Source organism: Schistocerca nitens, unplaced genomic scaffold, assembly GCF_023898315.1.
Source record: "Schistocerca nitens isolate TAMUIC-IGC-003100 unplaced genomic scaffold, iqSchNite1.1 HiC_scaffold_519, whole genome shotgun sequence".
In the NCBI taxonomy this organism is placed as follows: Eukaryota; Metazoa; Arthropoda; class Insecta; order Orthoptera; family Acrididae; genus Schistocerca; species Schistocerca nitens.
Window position 1 is genome coordinate 17,228 of NW_026046052.1, and position 10,982 is coordinate 28,209.

General features: G+C 59.1%; 1 protein-coding gene across 1 annotated transcript; it reads right to left on the minus strand.

Annotated features, from left to right (window-relative positions):
• Positions 1–10,202: 10,202 nt before the first annotated feature.
• LOC126232478 (uncharacterized) lies at positions 10,203–10,982 on the minus strand. Its single transcript, XM_049942730.1, has one exon. The coding sequence runs from the start codon at positions 10,980–10,982 to the stop codon at positions 10,203–10,205; it is 780 nt and encodes a 259-aa protein (XP_049798687.1).

The window sequence follows — 10,982 nt, forward strand, 5'->3', positions numbered from 1 at the left end:
CTGCGGCGTCGGCGGCTCCCGCGGGTGCGAAGAAGGCGGCTGCGGCCAAGCCGGCCAAGGCCAAGTCGCCGTCGAAGGCGAAGAAGGCCGCGAAGGTTCCGACGAAGAAGCCGAAGGCGCCGCGCCCGAAGAAGGCGACGACGCCGTCTAAGGCGAAGGCTTCGCCCAAGAAGAAGAAGTGAAGTTAAAGTAAAGAAAGGAAAGGGGAAGGAAGGGAAGGGCTGGCGCTTGACCCCGTCGTCCCCCACCCCCCTCCCCCGCGTCGTCTAGTGGCGCGCGATGGCACGGCTGCGCGCGGCCCAAAACGGCCCTTCTCAGGGCCATCAGAGGACGTCGGGAAGGCGTTGATTGTCGTGCTTGGCGCGTTGTGTTGTCTTGTTTGGGTGGCCGTGCGTGCATGCGCCGGGGTGTGTGTGTGTGTGTGTGTGTGTGGGGTTGGTTGGTGTTTGTGTGGCGTTTCTGTATGACCCTTGTGGGTACTGTGTGCGTGCCGTGGTGGTTGGATTGTGGGGCCGGTGGCGGTAGGCGGCGGCGCGCGGTAGCGGAGCGGTTGTGGCCGTTTTGTTTTGTGTTTTGTATTTTGTGCGGCGGCCGACGGTTGGTTTCTCATGTTTCTGGAGACTCTGTTTGTTTGCTTGCTTTGCGGATGGCGCGTCTTGTTTGTTATGTGTGTGTCCTCTCTGTGTGAAAGGGGGACGGGGACGTTGAGACGTGGAAGTGGCCGGCGGGAATTGGGAAGGCGCGGTGGCGCCTCGGAGACGGCGGCGGCCAGCCACCCGTGGTGACGTCGTCCGGCTGTTTGTTTGTGTGTATTTGAAGGGGTGGGGTGGGATGACGTCGATTGTGATTGTTGGCGAGAGCGGCTGTGTACGGGAGGGAGGGTGGGGAATTGTGGTGGTTGTTTTAACGGGGCTAGAGAGAGAGGCTGGGCGGCAAGACCGACAAAAGTTTTGCTCGCGACGGAGAGATGTTAGTGGCCCTGAAAAGGGCCGTTTTTTTTGTGTTGCGCGCGTGCGGTGCCGTGCCGCGGCTAAGCGGTTTAGGCGCGCTCGCCGCGGATGCGGCGCGCGAGCTGGATGTCCTTGGGCATGATGGTGACGCGCTTGGCGTGGATTGCGCACAGGTTGGTGTCTTCGAAGAGGCCGACGAGGTAGGCCTCGCTGGCCTCCTGCAGGGCCATGACTGCGGAGCTCTGGAAGCGCAGGTCGGTCTTGAAGTCCTGGGCGATCTCGCGCACTAGGCGCTGGAACGGCAGCTTGCGGATGAGCAGCTCTGTGCTCTTCTGGTAGCGCCTGATTTCTCGCAGGGCGACGGTGCCCGGCCTGTAGCGGTGGGGCTTCTTGACGCCGCCGGTGGCGGGCGCGCTCTTCCTCGCCGCCTTGGTGGCGAGCTGTTTGCGCGGCGCCTTTCCGCCGGTGGACTTGCGGGCCGTTTGCTTTGTGCGGGCCATAGCGGTTAGCGGTGCGTGCGGTAGCGAAGCGTCCGGTGCTGCCTTGACAACGGGCCCGCGCGGGCCCGTGCTGCGCTTATATGCCCTCGGTGCGCGTGGTGGGGGGAGGGCGGGCCAGAGTCTATATAGGGGGGCGGCGCGCGCTCACGGCGCACCGTAGCCGACTCGCTAGCGCCGGGTGAGGAGCTGCCGCTTGTGCTTTTTTTGTTGCTTGAGGAGGAGGAAGAATGACAGGCCGCGGCAAGGGAGGAAAGGGGCTGGGCAAGGGTGGCGCCAAGCGGCACCGCAAGGTGTTGCGCGACAACATCCAGGGCATCACGAAGCCCGCCATCCGCCGCCTGGCTCGCAGGGGCGGCGTGAAGCGCATCTCTGGTCTGATCTACGAGGAGACCCGCGGAGTGCTGAAGGTGTTCCTGGAGAACGTGATCCGCGACGCGGTGACGTACACTGAGCACGCCAAGCGCAAGACTGTGACGGCCATGGACGTGGTGTACGCCCTGAAGAGGCAGGGGCGCACCCTGTACGGTTTCGGCGGTTAGGCAGGCAGCCGGTGTGCTGTGCTGTGGCCTTCCCGCGGCCGTGCCGTTGCCCGTGCTTGGTGGGAGAGACGAAAAACGGCCCTTTTCAGGGCCACCACACTGTTCGGAAATTGAAAAGTGCGAAAGGGTCTGTGTTGCCTGCCTGCCTCTGTGTGTGTGTGTTTGTTGTTGTTGTTGTTGTTGTTGTGCGCCTCTGTTGCTTTGCGTGCGTGCGTTCCGTTTGGAGTTTCGACGTGACGTGTGTGATGATGGATGCGGGAGGGCGCGGCTGAGTCCGGTGTGTGCGTGGTTTGTTTGTGGCGCGGGCCGGATCATCGATCGGATCAGCTGTTTGGTTTGGTTTGGTTTGTCCTGTGCCTGTGTGTTTGGAGAGCGCGCGCGGCGGCCCGCGTGTCGTCCGTCGTCGGGCCGTTACGCGCTCTTTTAATTATGAACATATTAACAATGATCACATCACATTATTGGTGTATTGATGTCGTTGTCGTTGTTTGGAACGCGACTGTGCGTGCGTGGAGGGGTGCAGAAAAAATGTGTGTGTGTTCGGCCACACGGGCTGTGGACAAGATGGCGGACGTGCGCCGGCGCTGTGGACGTTGTTGTAAAGTGCGGCGAGGACGACGGAAACTTTGCTTTGGACGTAGGTTTGTGTGGTGGCCCTGAAAAGGGCCGATTGTTGTGAGGCGAGCCGGCAAGGCAAAGGCGCGTTTGCGTTTGCGTGCAGGGAGCACGCAAGCGCAGCGCCGCGGTCCCTGTTTAGGCCTTCTTCTCGGTCTTCTTTGGCAGCAGGACGGCCTGGATGTTGGGCAGGACACCACCCTGTGCGATGGTGACGCCCGACAAGAGCTTGTTGAGCTCCTCGTCGTTGCGGATGGCGAGCTGCAGGTGGCGCGGGATGATGCGCGTCTTCTTGTTGTCGCGGGCCGCGTTTCCGGCCAGCTCGAGCACCTCAGCCGCGAGGTACTCCATGACGGCGGCGAGGTAGACGGGCGCCCCGGCGCCGACGCGCTCGGCGTAGTTTCCCTTGCGCAGGAGGCGGTGGATTCTGCCGACCGGGAACTGGAGCCCAGCCCTGCTTGAGCGGGACTTTGACTTGCCCTTGACTTTGCCTCCCTTTCCGCGTCCGGACATGGCGTTTGGCTAGTGGCGTAAGCGCTAAACACGTAACCGTAACGGTGCGAGCCGCAGCGAGTCGAGCAGCGGAGTGCGTGCGTGTGCCGGCGGCGGCGGCTCCTACTGCACTTTAATGCTTCCTCTGCTTGAGGGTGGCTGCGTATGGAGTTTGTTGTCCTAGAGACATTTACTCCAACTGGGTTTGGGTGATTTTTTTTTTTTTTTTTTTTTTTTTTTTTTTTTTTTATTAATTTGTACTTTTCTTTGTGGTAGGTCTTATTTCTGGTGTGCATTTATTTGTGGATTGCTTGACTGCCCTAATTAGGGGCTGGTTTGGATGATGGTGATGTGATGTGGTTGTTGGATGATTTAATGGATGGTTTGTTTGCTAGTCATAAAAGATCGATTTCGGTCTTTTATGCCTGTCTCTTGTTGGGTCGTATTGTCCTAGCCTGTTGATCAGGTTGTTTGTGGACCTGGATGCTGTGTCATAGAGGGTTTCTGCGAGTTCTTGAAATCTTTCTATTAGTGGCATGACTTCTGCCGCTTCGTGTAGATCGGCCGTTGGGAACTGCGAGGGGACGTGTAGCGCTCGTCTCAGCGCCCTGTTTTGTACACGCTGGAGTTTTGCAATGTGTGTTTTAGCAGCATAACCCCAGATGGGGCATGCATACTCCATGATGGGGCGGATAAGTGAACAGTAAACTCTTACACCTATATTTGCAGCCAGCGAGCTTCCTGTATTGAGAACAGGATACAAGAGGCTCATTCTGGCGCTAGCTTTAAGTCTTAGGTCCTCAATGTGTGGTTTCCATGTGAGGCGTTTGTCAAGTGTCACTCCTAGGTATTTTGCCGTTTGCCTCCACGGTAGCTCCTGGCCATTTAGCCTGAGGTGTAGTGGTGGTCTTCTTTGTGGTCCGCGCTTGCCTAGTCGGCGCGTTATGAGCATCGCCTGTGTTTTCTCGCTATTGATGGTGATGCGCCACTTCTTTGCCCATTGTTCCGTGTCGTTTAGGACTGTCTGTAGTCGTCTGGTGACCAGATCCCTGTTGGCGTTGCGTGTGAAGAACGCTGTATCGTCCGCGTACTGCGCTGTGTGCACCAGGGGTGCGGTGGGCGTGTCTGCAGTGTATAGACTATACAGCACGGGCCCTAGCACCGAACCCTGGGGCACTCCAGCGCGCACGCGTCTTCTTGTCGAGAGTGAAGAGTCAACCCTAACGGAGAAAGTTCTGTTCGAGAGATAGCTTTTCAGTAGTTTGACTATCGTCCCGGGGAAGCCCTGTGTGTATAGTTTGTATAGTAACCCAGTGTGCCATACGGTGTCGAAGGCTTTGGCTACGTCAAGTAGCACTATCCCACAGTAGCCTCTTCGATTGAAAGCTTCGGTTGCTGCTTCGACCACTCTCATGATTTGTTGCGGGGCTGAATGTTTCTGCCTGAAACCGAACTGGAAATTTGGTAGAATTTGCTCTCTTGAAATATGTTGCTCGATGGGTATGAGCAGGAGGCGCTCGTAAATTTTACTGAGAGTGGGTAGGAGGCTAATCGGCCTGTGGTGCTGTGGGAATACTGGGTCTTTACCTGGTTTTGCTATCGCGACCACTTCCGCGTGTTTCCAGCAAGCTGGAAACTCGCGGGCACGAGATATCTCGTTGAAGACGTCCGCGATGTGTGTAATTGCCAGTGGCGGGAGATGTTTTATTAGTTGGTTCGTGAGCCGGTCGTGGCCTGGGGCCTTTTTGCTGGGGAGAGACTTGATTACTTTTGCCACGTCCTCTGGGGCGAAAAGTGGTGGGTCTTCATTTTCGTCGTCTTCAGCTGCAAGGAAGACTGCAAGCTGTCGACGGACTGTGTTTTCATGGTCTCTATCCTGTGCTTCCGCTGGTTTGAACTGCTGTTCAAATGCGTCGGCGAGCGCGTTGGCCTTGTCAGCTGCGCTGTAGACCATGCCACGCTCGCCGTGCAGCGGCGGCATTCTAGCGCGTCTTTTCGTAAATTGTTTCGTCGCTTGCCATAGGCTGTTGTCGTCTACTTTGAGGGCTGAGAGGCGTGCAGACCATTGCTGGTTGCGGTGCTCAGTGAGTGCGACTTTCAGCTCTCTCTGTAGTCTGTTGAGCAGCCTCCTAGTGTTTGGGTTTCTTGTTATTTTCCACTCCTTTGCGATCCTGTTTTTGTGCCGAATTTGCGCAAGCAGGTGCTCCGGGAGTCGTATTTGGGGAGGCGGGCCTTCCCGCTGTCGGGGTGTGGCCTCCTCAGCAGCCTGCAGGATCGTGTTTGTGAGGTCTTGTAGCGCCTGTTCTGCCGTATTTGCAGTTGGAGGCGGGGCGCGAGCAATTTCTGATGCAACGTTATCTTGAAATTGCTCCCAGTTTGTGCGTTTGTATGTCGCCTGGTGTTGTGGAAGAGCTACCCATTCTCCCACATCGACCTCTAGTAGAACTGGGTTGTGATCGGAGGACATTCTATTGACTGTTCTCGCAGTCACGAATCCCGTTATCCTTCTTGTGAGTGCTATGTCGAGGACGTCCGGCCTATTTCCGTTCTTTGGGAAGTGGGTCGGCTCCTCTGGGCCCCATACGTCGAATTGTAGGTTGCGCGCGAGTCGTTGCAGTTGACGACCTGCTCTGTTAGTGTTTCGCGAGTGCCAGTCTGCGTGCTTGGCGTTGAGGTCTCCTCCTATTAGGAGCTTGCCTCTAATTTGCCCTAATGCGGTTATGTCTTCCTCTACTATTACGCGGCGGGGTGGGGGTCCCTTTATGGGCTCGGGTGCGGCGGCCGGTTGCGCGCGCGCCCCATTGGTCGGCGGCCGCAACAGGGCGAGCTGGTAAAGGTGCGGTGTTGCGGTAGCGGCGGGTGCCACTGTGTGGGGAGACGCTGACTAGAGCGGAGCGCTTGCTGCCTGTTGTTGTACGTTCGAGATGCCGCCCAAGACTAGCGGGAAGGCCGCCAAGAAGGCCGGCAAGGCGCAGAACAACATTTCGAAGGGCGACAAGAAGAAGAAGCGCAAGAGGAAGGAGAGCTATGCCATCTACATCTACAAGGTGCTGAAGCAGGTGCACCCCGACACGGGCATCTCGTCGAAGGCGATGAGCATCATGAACAGCTTCGTGAACGACATTTTCGAGCGCATTGCGGCCGAGGCGTCTCGCCTGGCGCACTACAACAAGCGCTCGACCATCACGTCCCGCGAGATCCAGACGGCTGTGCGGCTCTTGCTGCCTGGCGAGCTGGCCAAGCACGCCGTGAGCGAGGGCACGAAGGCGGTGACCAAGTACACGAGCTCCAAGTAAGGAGGAGGTTGTTACTTCGGCTCTTGGAAGGAAGGAAGGAAGGAAGGAAGGAAGGAAGGAAGGAAGCTCCCTCCGTTGCGAGAGCGGCAAAACGGCCCTTTTCAGGGCCACCAAATTGCCTTTGCGGGAAGAGCGGAATTGTTTGTGTGTGTGTGAGTGAGTGAGTGAGTGAGTGAGTGAGAGGGGCGGCATAGCTACCCGGTTTGGTTGGTTGCGAGGCAGCTGGTGGTGCTGCTGTGCCGTGGTGGTGTGGTCTCGAATGTGGTTGTGGTTGTGGTTACTGGGGTACGGCCGCGAGGGTTTGGTTGCCGCCGGTGTGACGTGGAATGCGTGCACGAGTCTTGGCGTGGTTGTTTGTCGACACACAGATAGATCGATAGGAGGTGTTGGTGCTGTCTGTGGCGCTGATTCATGTCTTTGTCTCCGTCTGCCCGGTTAGTCACGTGACTGCAATTGAAAGTCCTCGCGATTGATTGATTGTTGGATGTCACCGTTACGGCCGTCTGTTGTCACATCATACATGATGGCGAGGGTGAAATGTTGTGTTGCCGTCGACTATTCCCTTTGCTGTACGGCGCGTTGGTGTGTGTGTGTTGGTGACGTTTTAAATGGACGTGTCGTACTATCATCCATTACGAAGTCGCCAAGAAATGTACGGGCGGGTGGGGTAGGCGACACGCACGGTGGTGTACCTATTTGGCCCTTGATTTGATGATAGCCGTTTCTGCAGTTTGACTGATGATTGATTGGACTGTTGTGCGCACGCACGTCATTCACGGTGCACGTGTGTTCGGTTGAGTACAGTAAGCGTGAGGCTAGACGACGACGGTCGTTGTTTGTTGTTATGGGCGTACACGCGTTTCGTTGGTCTGTGTCCCCCGGTGTGAAATGGCAGGTGTGTCGGTGATGTGATCCGATCCGGCGGCTCTGAGTAACTGTCAATATCGGCGCGGTACACCGGCGTCATGGCAACGTGTCGGTGTTCACACCAGTCGCACTGTGGCACCGTCGGCGCCGCGAACGGTGACGAAAGGCTGACCTTTGATCGGTCGAGTGTCGTGTCTGGGCAGAACGTGTGGAATGAGCAAAACTGTTGGGGACGGAAACAATGGTGGAGGAGGGGAACGGAAAGTAATAAAACAAACAAAATGGAGAAGCAATCACCGGAAAACGAAGCAGGGAAAAACGGAGAGGCGCTGTCTATAGCAACGGAACGTTCCCGTGCATTGCAGCCGCACTGAAAGGCGTTTACGGCGCGGCTGCAGGTGTCGGCCGTGGTGACGGCTGAATTGCATTGCCTTCCCGGATGAAACGTTCGCCGACATGGCTCGGAGGAGGAATCTATGAGAATGCGTTGCCCTTGCCTGCCGTTTCGTGTGCCCTCCTGTTGTGTACGCTGTTGTTGTCCGGTGTAGCGAAGGGTGTGTATGTAGGGGTGTGTGTGTGTTTAGTGGGGAATTGGAAGGTCGATAGCTGCCGTCACGGTCAAGATAACGCAGTCAAAGGTGTCGCGAAAAAGTGTGTTAGCCGTGGTTGGTTGGTTCGTGTGTTTTAAAGAGAATGGACGAGAGAGAGAAAGTAGGTGGAGAGTGCGTTGCGTGTTGCCTAACTGCGTCCGCGAATATGGCAGTAGTTGGTGGTGGGCGTGCCCTTGCATGTGGCCCGGAAGGCGTGTCCGTTTCGCGGTAGTGGCACCGCTGCTGGCATATTCGGGAGATGGGAGGGGCGCGAAAGGAGAAAGGAGACGCGGAGGCTTTTAAAGACGGGGAGGGCGCGTGTGGGTGGCTCGCGCTGCGCTCGGCGGTTGTGTTTGTGCAACAAATGTGTTGCCGGGAGGGGACCGTTGTTGTGGTGCGGTTGTAGCCTCAGACGCGGCCGGCAGTGAACGTGAGACGACGGATGCGGGCCGGGGCGGCGCATGTCGCCGGTGCCATGCCTTTTAAGAGCCGCGTGGTCGGGGGTGTGCGCACCGTGTGTCGTGTTGCGAGACAGCATCATTTGTGCTGCGTGGCGTGGCGTGGCGTGGGGGCGAGGAGAGCGAGCCGCGCGGTGTGCTTGTGCGCCGGAGAATGGCACACTGCGCCTGCCCGTTGAGGAGGCCGATGGCCGTGGTGTGGTGGAAATGGAGCGCGTCGGACGTGCACCAATGAGAAAGAGAAACAAAGCGGCGACAACGAACGAAAGGGGGAGGGAGGCCATTGTGTCACATGCGGCGGTGGGAGGAAAAAAAAAAAAACAAACAAACAAACAAACAAGAAACGAAGACGTAAGAAAGAGGAGAAACAACAAAGAGAATGAGTCGTGCGTTCGCGAGGGGGGGTGCGCGTGTAACTCCGGTACGCGCAGTGCCGGAGCCCAACGGCTGTGTCGTCGACGCCAGTGCTTGTCGGCCGAATGGGTGCGGGAATAGAGGCAGCGTCGGCACGGAGAAGCAAGCAAGAAGGAAGGACGCACGCGCGCTGCGGCGTTTGGCGCGGTTTGCGGCTGGCGCCTTTGGTGGCAACGGCCGGGACAAGCAGCGGTGTATGGTGGTGTGCGGGGCGGACAGGGGCGGCGGCGGTGGTGGACTGGGAGGAGGCGAGGCGGCGCCGACGGTGGCGTGTGGTACGGCGAAAACGGGACGGACGGACGGCGGATGTTGGAGAGGCGCCGCGCACGCAGACACATGGAAGGAAGGAAGGAACGAACGCAAGGGAACAAATGGAGGGGGCGAATGTGGAGATGCGGGCAGGCGGTGGTGTTTGTGGGCATGTGGTGGGGAGAAGGGCGGGGGCGGGAGGACAGAGGCGAGGCGACTGCGTGCTTGCTCGCTCGCTCGCGTGTCTTTTGTTTTTGTGTTTGTTTTTCCATCGTTTGGTCGCCTTGGAGCCTGTCGGTCCCGTCCGTGTGTGGCCACGCTTCGGGTGCGTGTATGTTTGTACGTTTCGTTTGTTCGTCTTCTGCAGCAGAGGCGGTGCGCGGCAGTGGGAACGCCTGCCTGGCGGCTGGGACGGCCAGCAAATGCGGTTGGATGGGCGGCCACAGCACCGCACCTGTGCCCAAGGAGGCGACGCTGGCGGCGGGGCCCCCTCGGATGCGGCCGGCTGGGGGCTGTGTGCGCTGCCGCTGCCGCTGCCGCCGCCGCCGCCGCCGCCGCCGCCGCCGCCGCCGCCGCCGCCGCCGCCGGTGCTGGTGCTGGTGCTGGTGCAGCAGCAACAACGACGAACAACGAGTAAGCAAGAAGAGGACGAAGCGGATGGCTGGTGGGTGAGTGCATTTATTTAGGCGGTCGACAAGGCAGTGCGTGATGTGGCGTTGTGACGGGGGTTTGCTCACGTGGCCTCGTTTGTGTTGATGCGCAGGAAGATGAGATGCGGGCAGACGCAGACGCGTACAGAGAGACGAGCCCGGTCTGCAGCAGGATGTGTGGCGCGGCGCGCCGAGTGCAGAGCAGCGCGCGCCGCCTGGGCCGGGCTGGGCCCGCCCGGCGGCGGGCCGCGCTGTTGTCGCGGACGTGAGCGCCCCCTGGCGGGTGGTCGGAGGCGGCGCGGTGGACGTGTGTCCGGTTGGCCAGTGCACATTGCGAGTGGCTGGCTGGCGGTCGGCGGCGAGACGGGAGAGGAGGTATGTGTCGCGGGCGCCTTTGCTGCGCTGCGTCGTTGCGTGCCTGGGCGTGCGCCTGTCGACTGTGTGTGACTGTGTTGGGCGTTGTGCCACGTACGTGTGTGCTCGGCCGAAGGCGTCGGAAGAAAAAGAGAGAGAGAGACGGGCGGGAAAGTGGGTCGGTGTGCGTGCGTCGCCCGTGATGCGATGATGTCGCGTCATGTCATGTCATGTCTTTGCGAAACGGCTGCCGAGAGGTGTGTGGTGGCGAGCGGGAATGTGCGTTTGGTGGTTGCCGGCCGGCCGGCAGTTGTTGGTGGTTCCTCCTGTGTGGTTGTTTGTGCTGCTTTGATGGCAACGTGGAAGGACGCCGGTTTTTCCGTGCCTTGCGTGTGGTTGTGTCGACGGTGACTGGTTGGGGGTGTGCGCCGATGCACGTGCCATGTTGTTATGTTTGGGTCGTGAGTGTGTTTTTGGCTGTGTTGTTGTGTACGGGAAGGGGGAGAGAGGAGGAGGCGGCGGCGGCGGCGGCGGCGGCGGGGGTGATAGTGCGTGCAGTAGTGCCGTTGCGACGGGCGTCGGGTGGAGCCGTGCGTAGTGGCGGAAAGGTGTAGGTTGCGGGAAGCGAGCCCGTCGCGTGTCGTCGTCGACGACGGGGTCGCGTGCGCTGTGAATCGAGAGTGGCGGGAAAGGGGCAGCGTGCCGCTGTGTCGTGGTCGTTAGCAGAGGCCTGTGTGCCTGTCCGTTTGTTTTCTGTCGGACGCTTGGTGCGAGGTGTTTGTTTTGTTTTGTTGCCGCCGCCGCGGTTGTTTTTGTTTGTCGGCTGTGCTGTGTCGGTGGGTCGGCGAGCTGTTTTGCGGTGCGTGAATGTGTTGGTGCAAAAGTGGCGGCGGCGTCATGGCTGCGACCGCGACGAGCCGCGGGCGCGCCATTGATGATGTTGAACACAGAGCGGCTGTGTGCAATGGGAGGCCTTGTGTACGGGTAGCGGTGTTGTCGTACGTGCAT